This window comes from Nelusetta ayraudi, unplaced genomic scaffold, assembly GCF_046127955.1.
Source record: "Nelusetta ayraudi isolate G7.1 ecotype Tasmania unplaced genomic scaffold, CSIRO-AGI_Nayr_v1 ptg000016l, whole genome shotgun sequence".
Classification (NCBI taxonomy): Eukaryota; Metazoa; Chordata; class Actinopteri; order Tetraodontiformes; family Monacanthidae; genus Nelusetta; species Nelusetta ayraudi.
In genome coordinates, this window is record NW_027466066.1 from 6,633,787 (window position 1) to 6,656,971 (window position 23,185).

At 45.2% G+C, this 23,185-nt stretch overlaps 1 protein-coding gene across 1 annotated transcript; it reads left to right on the forward strand.

Moving 5' to 3' along the window:
• The first annotated feature begins 1,960 nt into the window (after nt 1–1,960).
• abca3b (ATP-binding cassette, sub-family A (ABC1), member 3b) lies at nt 1,961–22,971 on the forward strand. The gene is made up of 30 exons (XM_076024262.1): nt 1,961–2,108; nt 3,420–3,666; nt 4,964–5,091; nt 5,933–6,098; nt 6,678–6,937; nt 7,031–7,147; nt 7,537–7,657; nt 8,927–9,100; nt 9,185–9,366; nt 10,529–10,672; nt 10,785–10,914; nt 10,993–11,147; nt 11,229–11,384; nt 11,920–12,130; nt 12,216–12,366; nt 12,770–12,868; nt 13,651–13,849; nt 13,951–14,257; nt 14,748–15,021; nt 15,203–15,407; nt 16,035–16,254; nt 16,789–16,947; nt 17,109–17,281; nt 17,750–17,884; nt 17,966–18,160; nt 18,241–18,428; nt 18,523–18,693; nt 18,964–19,160; nt 19,523–19,596; nt 19,934–22,971. The coding sequence occupies exons 1-30, from the start codon at nt 2,055–2,057 to the stop codon at nt 20,072–20,074; spliced, it is 5,133 nt and encodes a 1,710-aa protein (XP_075880377.1). The 5' UTR covers nt 1,961–2,054; the 3' UTR covers nt 20,075–22,971.
• Nucleotides 22,972–23,185: the final 214 nt, after the last annotated feature.

Genomic DNA, 23,185 nt, shown 5'->3' on the forward strand with positions numbered 1-23,185 from the left:
CATTTGTAATAGTTGCTGCTAAACCAAAGGTTTGAACAAATATGAAAAGCATGTGCATATCGAGCTGTGTGGTGACTTTGTGGAACAGTCTGGAGACAGAAATAAAACAAAGTACAAAAATATAAATGTGTTTTTTTTTTTTTTTTTTAAAAAAAGGCACAAAAATATTTCTAAACAAGTATATGGAAGAGGAAATGTGGTAACTGAGGATGATGAGGGATGAATCTATAAATAGAATAGTGTTGATTGTTATTATATTGCAATTAAGTTAGTATATGGTATATTTCTACCTATTCTTTTTATATATATATATATATATATATATATATATATATATATATATATATATATATATGTATTTATGAAGCGTATATATGTTATACATTCATATGGATGTTTACATATTATGTATGTATATGGATATCTGTAGCACTATTTGGCAAGAAACTGAAGAATAGTCAAAAGGGGTAGGAAATTACTATAGTTTATTTAATTTCTTCCTACTGCTTTTTCGTACTATGTGCGGTGTTTTGTTATGTTTTTGTTTCATGTTGAATAAATAATAAATTAATTCAGTTAAATTATTCAGTTAATTTTACCAGTTTTGTTGTCTTCCTTGAGTCTAATGTATCATTTGAAAAAGAAAAAAAAAAGAGCGAGAAAAAAAGGTTGAACCACCGGCTCATTAGACTAAATTGACGTTAGAACGGTCTGTTTTTGTTCTCTTAGCAGCTAATAACCAATAGCCAGTTGGTCACGTGGCGCGCTGCTCCACTCGAGTCACGTGACGTGTTTTGTTGACGGTCGTCGTCACATACTGCACGGTGAGTTCACGGGCTTCTTATCCAGCCGCTGGTGCAATGTCATCGCTCCGGTGCTAGGCAGGCAGGCAGCAGGAGCACGGGAGGCTGAGATAAACCTCGCCCGGGAGGTTTAGCATCGCTGGAGCTAGCCACCCGGTGTCTGTCGGTGTATGACGAAGCGCCCCCAGTGATGGTGTTGGTATCTTAAAGACGAAAAGGGAAAGGAATTGTTTCCGCCTCCATACCAGGAAGAGGGACCCACACGGCTCGGGAAGTTTATGTTTGGAAGCTCCACTGTGAATTAAGGTAATAGGTCGTTAAAAAAAAATATCACGAGCTGCATTTTGTTGCTGTAAAATACCTAATGATCAGTGTCGCGTCGGGTGAGAGAATGTCGAGCATTCGGTACGTTTTTAATTTTCATAAATGAGTATCTTTGTCTCTCCTCGGTTCCGTCATTAGCATGCATCAGAATCCCTAGGGATTGATGGGCAGCTCGACTGTCCAATCACGATAGCGGGAGAGCTGTGTGGGGCCAATCAGTGAACAGCTAAGCGTTCCACGGTTCATAAGGAAAAAACCTCACGTCTCCCTGTGGTTGTGTACGTGAACTTGGTGCTAAAACATACAACCAAATTCATGTTGCACATGCAAATAATGTTGCACACGATCTTTTTATATAGACGAGTAAAAATTTTGTGAGCTAAAAAACCCCCCAAAAACTACATGTATGTTGTGAAAGGATTGTCACTAGGTTAGGGTTTGCGTGAGGTTCACGAGGTCATTCATTGGCCTCGTTATACTTTGTATCTGTGATCGACATTCCTTCGCAGTTACATTTTTAATGAAATCTAATACAGAAACTGTATCTCGAACTTTTAACATTATTATTTATTTGGATGAGTATTAGGTTGTTGTTGTTATTTACATTTGATAGTCAGTATATATTATTATTTGTAATATGCATGTGTACTGATTATAAAATATATGCACAGAAGGCCATTTTAAAGTATTTGATAGGTTTAAGGAATTTTCCCTGTGGGACATCCAATGTGACTGCTTTATTTCACTTCTCTTTTTTTGTTCTTGTTGTCTTTGGTTTACTGTTAAACAGAAACTGAATTCATAAAGGATTTCCCAGACTAACCGAGACACTATTCGGAAAGATACGTATACTAAATGACTGGAAATGTGTGCTCTGTTTTCCATCCTTGACCACATCAGGGGGCTGAAAGTACAGAGCTGCCGAAAATGGCTGTCGTGCGACAATTTGGGCTGCTGGTGTGGAAAAACTATATTCAGCAGGTGAGTTGTGGGGTAGGGGGGGCGAACATAAACTTTATTTCTTAGTCAGGTGCTGACATTGTTTGTGGCTGTGAATTGTCACAGGTGGCTGTATTTATGGAGTAGGGACCGGCAGGCGAGTCTTTGTAAAGTTACATCCTCATAGTGCCATAATAAATACGGCAAACTGACTAACAGTGTGATTTCAGCTTGTGATGTTTCTCCCCTGGTCCCTGATATACTGCAGTGCCTGTGCTGTTGTTGTGGAGACTGCTGTGAGGTTGACGCAGTGTTCATGCTTCTCCTGGTCTTATATGGAGATCTGTAAGATGACGGGGAGGTTTTTTTTTTTATACACTTCTCCAAAAATCTATTACATGCTAAATCTTTTTTGTAAATCACAATAAAGACTATACTTTTCTGTAAAGGCAAGTTGCACACGACCCTCCCCACCCCGCAAATTAATAAAAAGCACCATGTTCTCCGGTAGCATTTAGTAGCAAGTGATTTTCACACCAACTTTGTTTGTCCAGCGATAACACAGACCCTACCAGGACCAGACACGAAGAACCACTGTGTCCTGCAGCAAAGTCAACCGGTCACAAGCTGTGTTTCTATTCCCCCTAGAATTGTGCAAAACCTAAATATCTCAATAAAAAACTGGTAATGGAACCTAACCTTTGGAAAACCTCTCAAATATGGCCAAAATGTTTTGACGCTCTCACGAGGTGTTTTTTCAGACGCATCGATATCGAGGTATATCGCAAAAGTGTCATGGAAACACTTTTCTCACATTTACACGTCACCGGACGTGACGCACAGGGTCACGTTACCAGTTCACTGAAGTGAAAACGCAAAATGTTTTCTACCTCCATCCTCCTCAAAGTGGGAGCTCGTGGGAAGAGATTTTGCCAAAATGATGTCTTATGTGCGTCACACCATTCAGTGGAAACACCTGAAAATCGCAGTTGTACTTTGTCGAAGTTTTTAGAAATATTGCTTTGATTTTGCGACAAACTGTAATGGAAACGCAGCTACTCTTGTCATGAAATGTTTCAATATCTTATTTTAAAGGAGTTCTTTACATTTTGTAACTCATTTCATGAAACATCGGTTGGAAATTCCTCACATTTCATTTCCCTGTTATGAACAATAGAAGGAAACCGATTTCTCTTTGCTGATAAGGTTTCGGGTATCCCCACATTTGTGTTTGTCCTCATGCGTGCTATCACTGGGCTTCAAGTGCACGTCTGGATGAAAGCACCTGGAGGATTTTCTTTGGATAACCTCTCCTGTTCCCTCTTCCTCCCCCCCACCCCCCGCCCCCCATAGAAACGTCAGATCCTGGTGACTCTGGTGGAGATACTGCTGCCTGTGCTTTTCTCAGGCATCCTCATCGTGCTGCGCCAGAAGGTGCCTTTTATCAACTACCCCAATGACACCATGTACCACAGCTTCCCTGTCCACGTTCTGCCTCAGCTAAGATTCCAAGACCTGCAGCTGGCCTTCGTGCCTCAAAACTCCAGCGTGGTTCGCCACGTGGCGGAGGACGTGCAAAACAGCCTTAGACTCCGTTCAGGTAAGTTTAAATATTGACTAAAATGCCATACTGGCGTTTTCTAAAGACTGTGTGTGTGTGTGTGTGTGTGTGTGTGTGTGTGTGTGTGTGTGTGTGTGTGTGTGTGTGTGTGTGTGTGGGGGGGGGGGGGGGGGGGGGGGGGCACTCATGTAGGTATCATACGAGACCTTCTAGCAAACATCTTGGTGCTGAAACCAGCGCAGTTTTGTCGAGACTGGTTTCTATGGAAACAGCCCTCTAGAGCAAACAGGCCACGCCCTTCCCCTGGTGTCAGAGTGAATAATATGGGAGATAACAGCTGGGGTCCTTCAACAGTCGACATATCCCCATTGATCCCTTTATCGTCCACGGAAACAAAACACAGAACACCTGATCTGAAAATCAAATTCTTTATGCTGCGCGATGGCCGTGGGATTGTGAGAGATTAGTATTCTTATTTAACTGATCCCCAAAGAATAGTGATTGGAGTATTCTTTAAAAACGTCAATGTGTCAGTGTTCATTTTAAAACGTTATTGGATTTTTCAGTTGAATTTGGGGGTGTCAGGAAATAAAAAAGCACACAAGTCAATACAAGCCGCTGGTCCTTATCACTTCAAGTGTTCAAGTGGATGTACAGTATGAGCTGGTGGGCTTGTTGCCCGTGACCTATTTTCTCCTGCTGCCCTTGGTGTTTGCTCTGTGACGCTGACCCAGGTTTCACCCAGAGATCCATACCAGAGTGCTGACCTCTCTGACCAGCTTGATAGCTGGACGAGACTGCACTCGTGTGCTTTCTGTCAGTAAAAAGAAGTGATGAAAACCGTGACCGGGAAAGTGAAAGAAGGCCTTATTCTCTTATTCTTCATACTTTCCGTCTCTGTATTTTCATTCGTTTTCTCGCAGTGGCCGATGACCTTGTTGGAAAAACTGCTTTTATTATTTTTGCTCTGTGCGTCAGTTTTGTCTTCTTGTGTTTTTTATCTTCTCTCGTCTTGTTGTCACGGCGCTTCATGATGACAGCATATGGGATTTCGACAGGTTTTTTAAATGGTTATATTGACCCTGGGACCCAGTATGCCAACACCGTCTTGTCAGTGAGAGCAGGGGGCGCCGAGGCCAGGCTGTCAGAGAGGCAGGTAAACGGACGACGTGCCTTGAATACCACATTTCAACTCATCATCTTCTCTGTGTGTCTGTGTGTGTGTGTGTGTGTGTGTGTGTGTGTGTGTGTGTGTGTGTGTGTGTGTGTGTGTGTGTGTGTGTGTGTGTGTGTGTGTGTGTGTGTGTGTGTGTGTGTGTGTGTGTTCTCCTTTCAGTGAAAGGCTTCGACACGGAGGAGCAGTTTGAAAAGTTTGTGCGCACCGACCCTCACTCGGAAAATGTGCTGGCCGCTGTGGTGTTTGAGCACCTCTTCACGCACGACGACGAGCCCCTACCCCTGAAGGTAAAAGGACGCGAGCGGCCGCCCGAGACGCATCCCAGTGGCTCCTCGTGGGAAAGGAGGCCAGAGATAAAATGTTTATTATCCTTTCTTCTGCAGCAGCCTCAATTTAAAGCTGTGTAATCCAACCCAGCTATTGGTCTTCTTGACATCCGACCCTGGGCGTATGTCATTTGGTCACGTGACCTCTTTTTGTTATCTGTCTAACGACACTGAGACACCAGCGACTGCAAGGTGGAGACACCAGCGACTGCAAGGTGGTCAGTCAAGTTTTTCCGACAAAGAAGGCATGGACGCGTCCCTTTGGCTCGAGCCACCAGTTGGACGGGTTCAGTCTCATTGTTTGGCTTTTGTCAACGGCCGTGTGTTTACTTTGTGGATCCGAGCGATGTTTTTCGTTTTGTGTCCGCATGTTTCACTGTTATAATTAAACACGTCTTCCCAGCGGGGGAATTTGGAATAGTCCATGCATGTTATTAACAAACAACAAAAACAAGGATGTTAGGATGTTTTTTTTTCAGAACCTAAACCTCTGCCATACTAGGATTTGGAATCACACTCACAGTGGTACCAGCAATGGTTTAAAGTGAGAAATCCGTGTGCCCATAATATCAGGTTTGTGTTGCTGCAGACAACAAAAACCTGAAACTGAGTTCATGAGTAGGTGATGTGTTCACACACAGCCATTAAGAGTTAAAAGGTCACCCTAGCTTGCTGGCTGTACTTTCTGGAATCGGTGATACAGAAAACAAACAACATTTGCCTTAACTTTATTGATTGGTTCAGGTTTGTTTGTTGGCCTGAACTTCAGTAAACGTTCCCGTTGCCCTCTGCTGCCACACAGGTGAGGTACCACCTGCGCTTCTCCTACACGCCCCGCGCCGCCCCAGCCAGCGAGAAGTCCGATCTGAGCCCCAACAGCGACCTGGACTGGCACACGTTCAGCCTCTTCCCCCTCTTCCAGATGCCGGGGCCAAGAGAGCAGGTCTATAAAACGGGGGGCACGCCAGGTAATCAGACGACGCCGGGTTGCCTTCATCCTGTCCTTTATTTAGAAAAAAAATAAAACAAGACAAAAGAAAAAGCCTACTCAGATTGCATCGGCCATTATGAAGGCCACAGATTGACTGGGCATGAATATGCAATAAACCATAATATTTGGATGAAGAGACGTCTCAATGCTCCTCTCAAGCTGTGTGTCCCCCAGACTCCAAGATGGCGGCCCATTCATTTCAATGAAGTCTCTCTGCCAGCGCATAGGCCGAAAAAGTTTTTGACTTCTGCATTAATGGGCCCATAGAGCATGCAAAGTAGTGTCACTTCCCATCATGCCACACTGTAACTCACATGACCTATTTGGCCAATCAGAATGATTGTGGAGAACGTCACTTAAAGGCACGTCAGGACGCAGCCAATCAGAACCAGCTGAGACACAGCAGCACGAACGACGCTGTGACGTCGTAAGAAAACAGATAATAAGGATTAAATGTGACACTTTTTCTACTGAACCTTGCAACCCTTCGAAATGAATATAACCAGCTCACACCGGCAGCAGGTCTGCGTCGCTAATCGCTATTGGCTCTCTGAAGGTTACTACAGAGAGGGCTTCCTGGCTGTGCAGCACGCCGTGGACCGAGCAATCATGCACTCGCTCAACAAGACCGAGGCGGCCGACGTGCTGTGGAAGACCAGAGTGGTGCTGTCGCGCTTCCCCTACCCGGCCTACAGGTACGATGTCTTCATCCTGGCCATCCAGAACCAGCTGCCCCTGCTGCTGGTGCTCAGCTTCACCTACACGTCCCTCAACATCGTGCGGGCGGTGGTCCAGGAGAAGGAGAGGAAGCTCAAGGTGCGTTCGCCTGGTCCTCGGTCAACGAAATGGAGACTGTTTTTCATCCCCTGGTTTCACGCCTCTTTTTTTCTCCAACCCTGTTGCCTGCAGGAGTACATGAGGATGATGGGCCTCAGCAACTGGCTGCACTGGAGCGCCTGGTTCCTCATGTTCCTTCTCTTCCTCTCCATCTCCGTCTTCTTTGTCACACTGCTCCTTTGTGTCTGGGTGAGTTCTTTTTCTTCTCGTTGTTGCTCAAAAGCACATTCCAGCACGCTGCTTCTGCACCACGCGTCTTAAGTAAAGTAAATAAAGATTATATCAACAGTTCAGCAGTCGTGGAATGTGACCAATGTCCTGTACACTTTTGTACAGTTTCTTAAGGACTTTGCAGAGATTTTATGACGTGCATGAGCCAATGACCTGTTTTAAGGCTTTAAATGCTTCCTCAGTGCTCCCAGTGTAATGCCAAGCTCTCAAAGCACTGTTTGACACTGCACTTCACCAAGGGGACTCTTCCTTTGATTTGAATAAAAGGTTTTGATATAAATTATGGCAAGAATTAAAAATCATTCTTGCAGTGTTTGTTTATTTATTTATTTTTTGTTTTGTTTTAGGTGAGCCCACACGGAGCGGTGCTGTCCTACAGCGACCCCACGCTGGTCTTCGTCTTCCTGCTGATGTTCACCGTGACGACCATCAGCTTCAGCTTCATGATCAGCACCTTCTTCTCCAGAGGTACAGCTCTTCCTGTCCTCCTAAAATGCAGGCTAGGTTCCAGCCATTCAGTGAGACACTGTCGTCAACACTTATGTGGGTCACCGTGTTTCCTGCTTGCCTGCCATTAAGCAGCAATTAAACTCAAAAAAACTTATAAAAACAGATTGATAAACCACATTACTCATCATTGAGACGTGTTGGAACCTGAGGAAAGACTGAGGCCACTCAGAAAGAAGAGTTATCTTTGTTTTATAGATGTGGCAACAACACAATCAATGCAGCCGTCGTCATTCTCACATTATTGGTGCACTGTAACGTTTTATGAGCTGCTCTCGCTGTTTAAATTAAAAAAATAAATGCTGCACGTCTGCCAGCTTGTAAAACCTGCTCTGATCAGAGCGCCCTCTCACATAAAAGAAATTTCTACTTTCCGCTTCCTTTCCCTCTTTAAATGCAGCATCCTGTTGAGTCTTGAAGGATTTCTAGCGATTGCAGAGCAGGAAGTGGCATTGAATAAGTTGGATCTCTTCAGAGGCCTTTTTTTCTTTCATTCGCGCAATGGTAAAGGTTGGTCGAGCTGTGCAGGCGCCTTGTCCGTTTTTTAAAAAAAAACTAATGGAACTTCATCAACCCATTTTTCAGAAAAATATAGTCATTTTCTGCCACAGGGGCTCCTTTTAGAGCTCCTCCACTGCTCCAGCGAGACAGAGACAGGAGCCATAATGGCCCTGAGCAGTCATTCATTCACCTCATCCTCTATATTTTACCGTCTTCCCTTTTTCACCCCTGGAGTCTCATTTGTGCTCTCATTACGGCTCATCTTGATATTACCCGGCTCTTCTTGGTACGGTACGGCTCGGTAGGGACACGTTTCCATCGGCTTGGCTACTACCTGAGCGTGGGCGGAGTTACGGCTGCAAGGCGGACCGAAGGTCCCTGGACCATTGTTGTGCCTTCCGTGTGCACATGCTAGCAGCGTTAAAACCGCTATAAGGAGTTAGCGGTGCGCTTTGCAAATAGCCTTAAAACTGAAGTTGCTTGAGGTCACAATACTCTCAAAGTCCTCATACGTGTTTTCAAATATTACCGTGGCCGACTGTTCCTCTCGTCGCCCTCTGGTCGAGTCGAGGTCAAACCCTCTCCCATTGCCCACCGGGCCGGTGGTCCATCGCATCCGTGAGGCTGAACAAACCTCCAACATCTCGTGCACTGGGATAAACCTGAGCTTATTTCACAGCACTTTAATCTTCTTCTTCTTCTTGCTCTCTTCTTCACACCCCCCTGCAGGCAACGTGGCAGCAGCGGCCGGGGGCTTCATCTACTTCCTGAGCTACCTGCCTTATCTGTTCCTGTGGCCTCGCTACGACCTGCTGAGCCACAGCCAAAAAGTGTCGGCCTGCCTCATCTCCAACGTGGCCATGGCCATGGGGTCGCAGCTCATTGGAATGTTTGAAGGCAAAGGTGAGGCATACAGTCAACAAAATGTGTCACCCACACAGATGAGGAATTAGAGCATTTCGTTTTCACCATTTTCTTCTTCCTCAGGCACCGGAATTCAATGGTCCAACCTCTTCGACCCGGTGACGGTGGACGACGATTTCACCATGGCTCAGGTGTTGGCCCTGCTGCTGTTTGACGCCGTGCTCTACGGGCTCGTGGCCTGGTACATGGAGGCGGTTTTCCCAGGAGAGTACGGAGTGCCTTTGCCATCCTATTTCTTTTTATTGGTAAGACCCTACGCCGCTCGCAACCACTTAAAGCAAAGCAGCTTTTTGTCCTGTTTTACTCAGTGTGTTTATTTATCGTATCTCGCCGCTGTCGTCCAGACACTTAAAGAGTTCAGTGTTGTTTTGTTTTGTTACCTGAAGGCAAACACGTCAACATGTCCGGTCAAGTATCGAGATAAGGGATGTGATACTGCTGGTTGTTTTCTTTAAAGCACGCACACGCTGCGACAGTGCTCACTTTGTCTGTCAGAGGAGAAACAACCAACTGGAAGCGCGGGTTCTGAGAAATGAACCTGAGAGTAAAGCGGCTTCCTGCGCTCGCCACTGAAAGTTCAGAAGTCGATGGCTGATTCAATGAAATATTATCTTGGAACATAAACAATCCGTTTGGTATAGAGAGCAGGAGTGAAATGGACTTTGTGATACAGAAGCAGACGGCACTTTCAAATCAAATAGAGATAAACAAATAAACTTTACACTCGGCCATAAAGGTGTGGCTCGGCTGTTGGTGCATTTTTATCTTGGGTTTTATTTTTTAACAGCAGGTAGAAGGTAAATGTTTTAATGTGATGAAAGCTTGTTAAGCCTCAGCGAGAACCAACCGTTTGATATGTTTTTAGATATTTATTTTCCATCCCTGTAAGAATTCTCTGTGATACACCTCTCGAAGACAGCAGATTTAACCCTCTGTTTGCAGCCTCCTGCTCAAAAAATGCTGTGTTAGGCTTTAACTTGGCTTTAACTTTGCTGTGTTAGGCTAAAACTGATCCTTTGTTGGACCTCCCACATGTTTGGAAGTGGAACAGAAATGTATTCCTCGGATCGGGATGTCACTAACCTGGGACTGGAATCATTGCCCTTTGTGACATCACAGAGTGCTTATTTTCAGAATTGACGAAATGTATATATTTGCATTAAAGAAACAAATTAATTTTTCACTTGTTCATTGACAGGCTAGAAAAACATTTTTTTTTATTTTAAAAATGCTAAAGCAAGTTTTGACTGCACTTTTTCTTTGCCTTTGTGGAGAGACACAATGTGGCCTATTCTTCTTTATCTTATTTTTTGTTGTTTGGGGATTATCATTCGAAATTCTGAAGATTCAGACATAAAACGGCTGTATCGCTTGTCCCTGACTTTGTGCGGCTCCCGTCCCGAACAGCCTTCCTACTGGTGCAGCAGCCCTCGCATGGCTTTGGTGGAGAAGGAGGAGGAGGAGGAGGCCGAAAAGGCCATGAAGGGCAAATTCATGGAGGAGGAGCCAGCTGGACTGGTCTCCGGGATCAAGATTAAACACATGGCAAAGGCAAGTCCACCCCCCTCCCCACTCCCTCCACCAGTGATAAACGAGCAGAGTGATGCTGGCAGACGGCCCAGGAGGGTGAAAGTGTGCGTGTGTATGTGTGTCTTACCATTAGGAATTCAAAGTGGGCAGCAAGATGCGGCTGGCCGTGCAGAATCTCACTATGAACATGTTCGAGGGACAGATCACCGTGCTGCTCGGACACAACGGGGCCGGGAAGACCACCACGCTGTCCATGCTGACAGGTGAGCGGCGCGCTCGCATCAAGACGCAACGCAGCCCATTGTCGCTCCAGCTGCTTTCAACTTGTTCTTCCCTCGCAGGGCTGTTTCCTCCCACCAGCGGCAGGGCCTACATCAACGGCTACGACATCTGCCAGGACATGGCTCTGATCCGCCGCAGCCTGGGCCTCTGTCCTCAGCACGACGTCCTGTTCGACAACCTCACCGTCCGGGAGCACCTCCTCTTCTTCGCACAGGTGCCCACACGTTCTTCTCAAGCAAATGGCGGGTAAAGGCGTGCGTTCTGTCTGACGGCTCGATCTCGTCTCGACGTCCAGCTGAAAGGCTACGGCAAGGAAAAGATCGCCAACGAGGTGGACCGGATCATTCGCATCCTCAACCTGGAGGACAAGCGCCACGCTCGATCCAAGACCCTCTCAGGCGGGATGAAGAGGAAACTCTCCATCGGCATCGCCCTCATCGGAGACTCCAAGGTGAAGGTTTTTTTTAGGTGTGCAGCTCAGCAGTTCAGTTTTTCGCTGAGGAAACAAAATTAGAAATCGTGGAAATTGAATTCAGTTTCTGACGTTGCTAAAAATCAGCAAGTTTGCATTTCTCTATGCACGTTGGATAGTCTGAGGGAGGGCCGGCTCTGAGCTCTCTGAGTCACCTCATCTTGTGTCTCATTGGTTGACTTGAGATGCTGTGCTGTTTGCTATAAAATTTGCTCATTTTCCACCAGCTTAGTGCTTTTGTGCACAGGTCATTACACTGTAATTAACAGCATTTTATTGCGATATATGCAACAAAAACACCTGCAAGTCTTTGTGATGCATGTAATAGCTTGTGTCAGCTACAAGGCATATACTGTATGCCAAAATACGATTGGCTGTTGTAGCTGTTGGGATATTATCTCACAAGCTGAACAATTCAGTTTTCTATTTTTCATTTCCTCTAATTGGAAAATCAATGCGATAAGCGTCACTAGATTTGTATCTAATCCGTGCAATAACTCTTCCCGTCCTCCAGGTGGTGATGTTGGACGAGCCCACGTCGGGCATGGACCCCTCAGCTCGACGGGCCACCTGGGACCTCCTGCAGGGCGAGAAGCGCGGCCGCACCATCCTGCTCACCACGCACTTCATGGACGAGGCCGACCTGCTCGGCGACCGCATCGCCATCATGGCGGGCGGGGAGCTGCAGTGCTGCGGCTCGCCGCTCTTCCTCAAGACCAAATACGGTAAGGCGGGGAGCAGACACTCTGAGGCCCCCACGCAGCAAGATGAGTCAGCAGACGAGTGAATTTGTACTCCTCTGCCCACCAGGTGCTGGTTACCATATGGTGATCGTCAAGGACGCTCTTTGTAACGTGTCCGAGATCACACGCCTGGTCCACTTGTACGTTCCCGATGCCACGCTGGAGAGCAGCGCGGGGGCGGAGCTTTCCTTCATCTTGCCCAAAGAGAGCACCAGCAGGTAACACAGCAACAGCCTCAGAGCAACACAACAAAAGGCACAAGAGATTGACGGAAAACTGGTTCCATGCGTGACCTTTTTAATCTGATTTTAAAGTCAGAATTTGCTGCTTTCTTCCAGCTTTACAGGTCCACTAGACTTGCGAGCAGAGCCTTTCGACTTTATTCTCAACATTTTGACTTACTTCACGTTGATATTAATTGCAAAATTCCGATTTTATTCACAAAGTTTTATATTTTTTTATGTCAACTTTATTCTCGAAATATCAACTTTATTTTTGAAATGGAAACTTGATATAAAAAAAATCCATCCCAATTTTTTTTTCTCTTCTCGTGGCCCTAATCCTCCAACGTAGTCTTGTCTCCTTTTGCTGAGCCACGTTTTTTCCTCCCTCCTCCATCAGGTTTGAGCTTCTGTTTGCAGAACTGGAGATGAACAGGGACGAGCTGGGCATCGCCAGCTACGGAGCTTCGGTGACCACCATGGAGGAAGTTTTCCTCAGGTAGCCACACGTGGGAAGAATGAGCAGTCAATTTCAATAATTTAAACATTGCACAACGCTGAAAGAAACTATTTTTAGCTTGTTTACTCGCAGAGGACGTTCACCTTTTCGCCTTTTGCTCGCACGTCATGAGCTGCATCTTCCAAAACACTTCGCTCTCTTGCCTCCATTGCTTAGCTTGATAAGTGTTTCTGTGGCAACGGGCATGAAATCGCCTCCATACTGAATTGCAAAACACTCAGTTGACACACCGCCCGACTCTGTTTTTTTTTTTTTACCTCATTATTTACAGTCATGCTTAGAAGAATGTTAGTGTCTTGAGGCCATCAACTGGCATCCGGATGAGCTGGCCTACTTATATCATCACATTCTTTTTTTCCCTCTGTTTAAAAAGACTGACTCAAAATTAGTCAAACTTTTATTAAGTAAACTGCATGACAGCCTGAATTAGATATGTTTCTATTAGTTTTCCTTTCAAATTCCACAGTTAAAAGGTGTGGAAAACATGCACTGATCCCACAAGACTATTTTAGCAGCACTGTGACCATCACATTTAGTTCTGCCCTCTGTGTTAGATCCGCATTCAAATAGACTCACTGATGTTTGTATTTTTATTCAAAGAATGTATTTATTATTCAGCTGTCCTGCTTTTAAAAATGATCAGATTGACATTTGAGGCCAAAAGGGCCCCCCCCAAAAAAAACATTTTTTAAAGGCAACTGCTCTGCCATCATCATAACCAAATTTCTTTTTAAACCCACCGATTGATTTGTGTGTTGAAGGGTCGGAAAGCTGGTAGATTCCAGTCTGGATATCCAGGCAATCCAGCTGCCGGCCCTGCAGTACCAGCACGAGAGGCGCTTCAACGACTGGACCGCCGACGACTCCAGCAGCATCAGCGGGATGACCGACGTCACGGACTTCACGGACAGCGGCACGCTGATCTCGGAGGACTGCTCCAACATCAAGCTGAACACCGGGGTGAGCTGATGCAGAGTGAGGCGAGGCTTTTTTTCTCCCATCGGTGCGATGCAACGCCACTCATCCCTCCTCGACCCTCCCTCCCCCTCCCGTCCCACCAGGTGAACCTGCACCTGCAGCAGTTCTACGCCATGTTCCTGAAGAGGGCGCTGTACAGCTGGAGGAACTGGAAGGTGATGGTGGCTCAGTTCCTTGTGCCTATGGTCTTCACCATCATTGCCTTAGTGGTGGCGCGCACCCTGCCCGGCCGCGGCAACGCTCACCAGCTGGATCTGGCGCTCAACCGGTACGGACCCACCGAGGTCCCTGTGGCCCTGGACCCCCACCCTGGGCCCCTGGCCTGGGCCCTGGCCGACGCGTACCGCTCGCAGCTACCTGCGCAGCAAGGCCAAGCTACCAACATCACGGGTAAACACCGCAGAAAGGAAGCGAATCCTTTTTAAGTTATTTGTGGTTATCTTTATTTCTGTATGTAAAACTACCAGTCGAAAGTTTGGACATACCTTCTCAATTTTTTTTTAATCTTTACAACATTCTACACGGCAGATAGACACTGTAGACATCAAATATAGGAGCAAGATATATGTAATTATGCAGCAGAAACACGTTAAATAACCCCAAAATTTGCTTTTTATGAAAGGTGGATATTTTGAAAAATTTTAATATAAAATGTCCATTTACCATTTAATAGAATAAAACCACTCAAGAGGTAGTTCCTTAACCGACCTGTGTGATTCACACGCTCTACCTTTGAGAATAAATCTGTCAGCCATCATAAAGACATTCAGAGCCATTCCTGCTAGTCATTATGGCCAGGCAGGACAAGGGGTAAACAAAGGTAGGGGAGGGGAGGCCGGTCCCTCTCGAGTAAACTTTCATTTGCTTCTTATTTTTTCAGACTTCACGGATTACATCCTGGAGAAGGCGCGGACAGAAGGCGGCAGCTTCAACGAGCACTGCGTGGTGGGCGCCAGCTTCCGCGGCAGCAGCGACATGTTTGCTGAAGTGACGGCCTACTTCAACAACGATGGCTACCACACTCCCGCCACCGCCCTGATGATGGCCGACAACGCTCTGTACAAACTTCTGGCCGGGCCCAACGCCTCCATCGAGACGAGCAACTACCCCATGCCTCGAAACGTCACGGAGACCGCTCGCAGCCAGCTGTCAGAGTGAGTGCACGGAAAAAGTGAGGGATATTCTTTCGGGTTGATATAATTGGAAAATATTAAAAGTGAAACTTGGCCTTACAAGGTAAAACTCTTGCTGCCAGATGTGACTGACAGTCAAATGTTTTGTTTTTTTTCTTTCACAAGCAACACATTTTTCTCTCCTGCTATCTTAAATCCAAAGGCAGAAGACGGGCTTCGCCATCGCCATCAACCTGATGTACGGCATGGCCTCCTTGTCCAGCACCTTCGCTCTGCTGCTGGTGACCGAGTCCTCCATCAAGTCCAAGCACGTGCAGAAGGTCAGCGGAGTCTACCTGTCCAACTTCTGGTTCTCAGCCCTTCTGTGGGACCTGGTCAACTTCCTTCTGCCCTGTCTCCTCATGCTGGTGCGTAACGAACGTCTTTGCCCCAGAGATTGCGTCTCGAAAAATAGGAAAGAAGGATAGAACTGGAGGTCGGCTGATTGGGATGATTTTTATGGGAATAAAAAAAAAAAAAAAAAGAATGTCGGTGTACAATTTTTCATCCAGCCAACTGTTATTTAAAAAAAAAAAAAAAAAACCTATTCAACTTAATATCAGCATTATGCACTACCAGTCAAAAGTTTGGACACACCTATTTCTTCTTTATCTTTACTACTTTCTACACTGTAGATACACACTGAAGACGTCAAATATTTGACCAAGATATGTGAATAGTGGGGCAAAAGAAAGAATGTGTTATGTCATATATATTTTATATGAAGGATGGCTATTCTAGATTATCTAATATAAAACTTGTTTGAGTTACTCCATATTCCAGTTGTCCATATTTGTTCATTCATAGTTTTGATGCCTTGAGTGACAATCTACAATGTAAAAACCATTCAAACAGAAGTATGTGTCCAAACTTTTGACTGGTCGTGTATGTCGACCTATTCTTTAAATCCAGACATTAGCCATTAAAGTCCAGAAAAATTCCATCCCTCCTTGAAACTGATGCATCCAGACTCTTTCTTTCCTTTCTGCTCCCAGGTGGTGTTCCAGGCGTTTGGAGTCAAGGCCTTCACGGCCGACAACCACCTGCTCTACGTGCTGCTGATGCTGCTGCTCTACGGCTGGTCCGTGGTGCCGCTCATGTACCTGCTCAGCTTCCTCTTCTCCACGGCCGCCACTGCCTACACGCGCCTCACCATCTTCAACATGGTCTCCGGCACGGCCACCTTCCTGGCTGTCACTATCATGACCATCCCACGTAAGGAGGACTTATATTTAGCCCGCTGTTTGCAGCCCACTGCAAAAAACACGCTGCGGAGAGACCAATGCCTTTTCGGACCTTCCACACGGTGGTGGCTCTCGAAGGGTGGTACCGACACGCAGCTGATGGGCTTGATCGCTACCCAGGCAGAGATGTTGGCACCCTTTGCGACATCACAATGGGCTGACGACCAGCAGTGTGCTTTTTATATGTTTTTTTGTCATGGGTTTCACATAATATGAGACCTTTTTAAAGTATATATTGGATGTTGTCAATGTTTTGTAATTTAGGCAAGCCATATTTTCTTGAGAATATTAAGGTTTTTATTAGGATTTTTTTCGTAGTTTTTAGTTTGATCATATTTGTCCTTGATGGGGAGGAGTCCACAGGCTGCAGTGCAACCTACCACCAGCAGGGGAAGGGAATATTTTATCGTCTGTGCTGTTCTACCTCTTTTAACCCCCTGAATTTGTTGCTTTTCGAATTCAGGAGGGTTTTCCTCACTCTCTCTTTCTCTCTCCGTCTCCCCAGAGTTGAAGCTGCAGAACTTGTCTCACCTGCTGGACAAAGTGTTCCTGATCTTCCCTAATTACTGCTTGGGCATGTCCTTCAGTCAGTTCTACCAGAACTATGAATTCCTCTCATTTTGCCAGTCCAGTGATTTGGCACAAACCGTGTGCAAGTTCTTTAGTAAGTGAAGTTTGCAGCGTATGCTAAGTCTGCAACATAAATGTTATGTTTGCATTCAAAGTTGGGTTGAAAAGAAAATAGATTCAGGCCACATCCAAGTTTTCCTGAATGATTCCCAACTTCCATCTGAACCGGAATGTCGTGTATGCCTGTCGTTCCAGACATAACGTACCAGGAAAACTACTTCTCCATGTCGGATCCTGGCGTCGGCCGATACCTCGTGGCCTTCACTGTGCAGGGTGTGGTGTACATCGCTCTGCTCTTCGTCATCGAGCTGCAGTGCGTCCGGAGCCTCTGGCGGCTCCTGACGTCACTGTGCAGAAGACGCAAACGGGTTGGTTGCGTTTGTCTGTTCCTCCCTCTATCAGCAGCACGGAGGAAATGGTCACTTATCATTCTTTAATGGAGGAGATGCAAGCTAAGCTACGCCTTGAGTCCCAGAGGGCAAATCTCTTTCCAGTATATAGCGAGAGGCTTCAAGGATCTGTCAGTTTAGCGTTTAATGCCTCAACAGCACAGATGTTTGATTGAACGTGTCCTTCCAGTCTGTTTCCTTTCAGCTTCAGAGCATATTTCCCTCTAAGCTAGTGATAAATTAAATATCTCTGGGTGCATTCAGGCTCTCATTTTCTGTGACTGCCTAAAAACCGATGAAGCAGATTTGATTTCTCGAAATACTGTACGTTGATAGCATGTTTATATGATTTTAGATTCTTAAAAAAAAAGTTCAGATCCATTTGTTTTTGTTTTTTTTAGTTGATATGGGTCATATTTCCTATCATGCATTCCCTGTGTGTCGCAGTTGCCGCTGATCGAGGACGCGGCCGTGCTCCCGGAGGACAGGGACGTCGCCGAGGAGAGGAAGCGGGTCCTGGATTGTCAGCCGGTGTTGGAGTCGATGGTCGGCAGCCCCCTCATCCTGCAGGAGCTCAGCAAGGTGAGGAAGCAGCTTTGGCGTCAGACTTCAGACGTGTGGCTTCACGTGTGCACTGATCGACCACCACCACCCCCACCGCAGGTCTACAGCAGCGGCGAGACTCTGCTGGCGGTGGACCGGCTCTCCCTGGCCGTGGGGAAGGGAGAGTGCTTCGGCCTGCTGGGCTTCAACGGAGCGGGCAAGACCACCACGTTCAAGATGCTGACGGGAGACGAGAGCATCACCTCCGGCGACGCCTACATCGACGGGTACAGCATCCTGAGGGACACCAAGAAGGTGAAGATTGGAAATTTCTGAAAAAATAAAATCTTAAAAATTCAGAGATTGACCAATTCTGTATTCCATTCGCGCCGCAGGTACAGCAGCGCATCGGCTACTGCCCGCAGTTCGACGCCGTGCTGGACCACATGACGGGCAGAGAGACGCTGTGCATGTACGCCAGGCTCAGGGGAATCCCGGAGAAGTACGTGTCCGGCTGCGTGGAGAACGTCCTGCGCTCGCTGCTGCTGGAGCCTCACGCCGACAAGCTGGTGCGCAGCTACAGGTGAGTGAGAGTGAAAAAAACCAAAAAAAAATCCCGGGCTTCCTTTTCTTAAAGCCTGAGCTCATGATTTTTCTTTTTACCTTCTTGTGCACAGCGGCGGGAACAAGCGAAAGCTGAGCGCCGGAATGGCTCTGATTGGTGGGCCTCCTGTCATCTTCCTGGACGAGCCGTCCACCGGGATGGACCCCGTGGCCAGGAGGCTGCTGTGGGACGCCGTCAGTCGCACCAGAGAGTCTGGAAAGGCCGTCGTCATCACGTCTCATAGGTCGGTGTTTTTGCCAGTGATGGAATATTTGGACTTGAATTCGTTCCATCAGGGGAAACGCCTCTTCTGCATACAAAGCTGTGCAATACATTTTCAATACATTTTGATGCAAGTAGATTGTAACCATGTCTATGTATCTATATATCTATCTCTCTACCTATCTCTCTATCTGTCTATCTAGCCGTATGTAACATGACAGTTTCTCACTGTTAAATGATGCAGTCTGACTGTCATTCCGTTTTTTTCTTTTTTTTTCTCCCATTCATTTAGTATGGAGGAGTGTGAGGCCCTTTGCACCAGGCTGGCGGTGATGGTCAACGGTCAGTTCAAGTGCCTCGGCAGTCCCCAGCACCTGAAGAGCAAGTTTGGCAGCGGCTACACGCTGCTGGCCAAACTTCACATCGACGCCGAGTTGGAGGACAGCGACCTGCTGCTTTTTAAAGACTTCGTCGAAAGCACCTTCCCAGGTCAGGGCACACACACTTGCGCACACACACACACACACACACACACACACACACACACACACACACACGACACAGTCGAACGCTTCTTACGCCTTCCAAAATGTTCGGATGGTCAGAAAAAGCATCAGTTAAAACAGGAGGATCTGGAGATCTGTTGCTCCATTGGACTCAACAGTAAGGAGCAAGATCTTTAAATTTGCCGTAAAATCTTTTTTTTCACGGCCGCAGGCCATACTTTTGCATTGTTTTTAATTTTTCCATCTTTAAATACCTTGCTGCATGACAGAAAAGACACATTTCGTAAAATTAAGCAATATGAACGCGGTGCAATGTTAATGGTGTGACTTCCTTTCACACTGCAGGAAGTCAACTTAAGGACGAGCACCACGGAATGGTGCACTATCATCTCACCGACAAAACGCTCACCTGGGCCCAGGTAAGGGAAAAGTTGCGTCGCTGCGCCTGTGCAGTGTTACAGTGCTACCTAATGGGCCAAACGGCAAACTCTCATAGAATTTTTGTCGCTTTTTCATCCCAGTCAGATTCTGCAGAAGTGCATTGCTGCAACCCTAGAAACATGGCTCAGTATCTCGTTATAATGTGAAAATGATCATGGTATAACGTGATACTGGGCCCTGTTTTGTTTTTCTCTAATGTGGCAGCAATGCGCTTCTGATTCCAATTGCATCTTGTCAACCATGAAGATATTTTTTGAATCCATAATCCACACACACACACCTCACACACACTCACGCTTATCCTCTTGTGCTCAGGTGTTTGGCACTCTGGAGGCAGCCAAAGAGAAATATCGCATCGAAGACTACTGTGTGAGTCAGATATCACTGGAGCAGGTTTTCCTCAGCTTCGCCCAGTTCCAGCACTGCTCCGAGAGTAACAGGAAGTTGACAGAGTGACCCGTCCGCTCGCCACCCCACGTCAGCGCTACTACTCCTACTACTCGTGTCTGTGTGTCGTTGTCGGGCCGTCCCCGCTGTGCGTTGTCATCGCGTGTCAAAGAAGTCGAACGGTCGAGACGGTGACTTGCGGCGACGCCAAGCGACGGCGTCCCGACGATGAGGCCTTTTTAATAGGAGGTAAGACAGAGTGATGCCCCTAATCAGAAAGATAGTGTGACAGAGTTCATCTTTATTTGTACAGCTTGTTGTTGTTGTTGTGTTTCATTTTATTATTGTTATTATTATTATTATTATTTTGTAATTATGATTTTTTTTTTAAATTTTATTTAATCAAGTCTTCAATCATTCAGCAAACCACTTCAGTCGATACATGTTTGAAATCAATGCACCTTCTGCGCCTTATCTACTAAATAAGGGTTCTCGTTATGTTGTATTGCCCGACACAAAATGCCTGTTTGTCCTTACAAGCCTTTTAACGTTGTTGCCAGATGTAAATAATGTTCACGGTATCGAAGGAAAAATGCATATGTCTTAAACACGTTGTCAGTCATGAATGAATGAATGAATGAATGAATGCTTGCATGCACAGAAAACGTTCTCTTTAAAATAAGCAGATGCTGTTTGCGCCTGGGTGTCGATAACTAAGTTAATAACATGGCAAGCACCCAGAAATTGTAACGTAACAGATTTACATAAAATGTGTATCCAACGCCATCTAGTGGACAACTTTTAGCCCACATTTTAAATCGAGATAAATGCGAGTTGCAATATTAGTGCATTAGAAAGAAAGAAAGATTGGAAATTTCACCCAAGACTAATTTAAACCATGGGCTACACAGCTAATTAATGCTGCTGTAACCCTGGCCATGTATAGGCCTAATGTACGGAAGAAGAGAAAAAAAATTAAGATAGATTTTTTTTTTTCAAGTTTCCAATTCAAGAATAAAGTTGAACTTTCAAGATTAACGTCGACATTTTGAGATTGAAGTTGACGTAAAAAAGATGACATTTCGTGACTAAAACCGACATTTTGCAATTAATATCAACGTAAAGTAAGTCAAAATATTGAGAATAAAGTCGAAAGGCTCTGCGCGCAAGTCAAGTGGAGTACTTCCGTTTTCGCCAGTTTCCTGTTTACTGTGGGTAACTGGGCTAATCCACATTCCATCCAGTCTGCTCGCTACTTTGCACTGTATTTGTGTCGACATTCTCATGACATTTCTACTTTATTCACAAATGTTCTTTTTTTTTTTTTTAACGTCGACTTTATTCACAAAATTTTGACTTTTTTTTTTTTTTTTTTTACGTGAGTAACAACTTCACGAAATTTTGACTTTATTCACGAAATTTCAACTTAAAACTCAAAATGAAAACTTAAATAAAAATCTCCTTCCTGTAATATTTTTTTCATCATCTTATTGGTGGAGAGCACAGTATGAGATTTGTTCTGCTGGTCATTTATTTCATGTCTCCAACAATCTGAGATATTGCATGACGGGCATATTGCTGTACATGTTGCGCTAATCCGAACATTAGGCCTTTAATAGCTCCACACACCAGTCAGTGAACGCAGCACAAACTGTTGAAAGAACCAAAGTTAAGTCACTGCGTTTTTTGGGGGGGGTGCTATTTTTGAATTTCCGTAGGGCTGTAAAAAGAATACAGCCCATCTTATGGTTTACGCTCCTCAAAAAAAAAAAAAACCTTACCTGTGGCTGGAATTTCTTTTCCCTGATGGAAAACCAAGCTTGAAGCTACAATAATTCAAAAGTGCATAAAATAAAAGCCAGTTAACATGATGATGAAAATAGGTCTTGCTATATTAGTTTTGGTGTATCTTTGCCAAACAAGTTGGAACAGGCAGCTCGACGCCTCACGTCATTCACTTTTACGTGTCCGTGTTCATATTTGTGTGTGTATGTATGAATCCTTCAAATCCAGAATCCATCCAGACTAAAGCGGTGCTGTTCTAGTGAAATACTGAAGCCAAAAGATTGTCAATGTGCAGTTAGACAAGTTTTTACTGCCGCGTCGTCCTGGATGTAGAGCTGCTCCTTCAGGGAATGCCAGCCGATGCAATTTTAAGAGAAAACAAACAAACAAACAAAGAGATCTAGCAATTGCATATGGATGTCAAATGGCAAATCGTTTTTTTCCTTGGTGTGCAAACACACAGACATGCCTTGTCGTTGAAAAGAAGGCATGTATGTTTGTATGTATTAAGCTGTAAACATGTTTATTCTCCAAAAACATTTATTCATAATCTTTGCATTTCTTTCCCCCCCCAGAAATCTCATTTCTAAAAGTCAAAACGTAGTGTGTGTAATCCTGTACATTGAAGATGAGTGTAATCTGGATTGAATTCCTGTGCAGATGACGTTCTTTCTCTGGAAAAGCAAAACGACAACGCATCCTTGCTGAAGTGATATGAATGTATTTACTGTCTTAAACAAAAAATAATGACACTCACAGTCGTCCAGTAACTTTTGCTGCACTTTTTAAATGAAGAAAAGTAGAGACACTGACATTCCTGAAAGACGCAGACGTCCTGCGTCTCTCCAGTGTGCAACGGAGCAACTTGCTTTGCGTTTTGAACCTTTTGTTACTTTCATTTTTGTTTGTTTTTTGGGATTTGCACAGTTCACTGAACGCCTCCTGACAGCGCACGCATGATTCCAATCAGTTAAAGGCTGTTTGGGATGGTTTGCGCTGCTGATGTTGAGAACCTGCTGAAATACAGTGTATTGTCTTCGAGTAAAATAAAGAAAAAATAAGAAGGGAAGTGACATCACAGTAATGGTGTTCTGTAGTTAACCATGAAACTGATCTTGTCGACTGTACGTGTATCACCATCCTTTTTGAATTAAACTGTGCTCTATGCAAATAGAAGCTGACCTCTGGAGCCTGATGTTGTTATTCCACTGTACACTGACTGATGTGTGACTTGAGATTCCTTGCAAATGTAATCGAATAAGTATAGTATAATTGATTTTATGTAACACACAATGCTGTGCTATCCTTTTCCACACGTTTCCACACAGTTTTATCAAAATGTTTTTATCACAGCCTCAACATTTCTGTCTTAGGAAAACCTTTTGTCACAGCAAC

Excerpts from the sequence above, each read along its gene's own strand:
- abca3b (XM_076024262.1), top strand. The coding sequence starts at position 2,055 with ATGGCTGTCGTGCGACAATTTGGGCTGCTGGTGTGGAAAAACTATATT. Across the intron at positions 6,099-6,677 it reads TAAAACGGGGGGCACGCCAG|GTTACTACAGAGAGGGCTTC; the intron begins GTAATCAGACGA and ends GGCTCTCTGAAG. Across the intron at positions 12,367-12,769 it reads CCCAAAGAGAGCACCAGCAG|GTTTGAGCTTCTGTTTGCAG; the intron begins GTAACACAGCAA and ends CTCCTCCATCAG.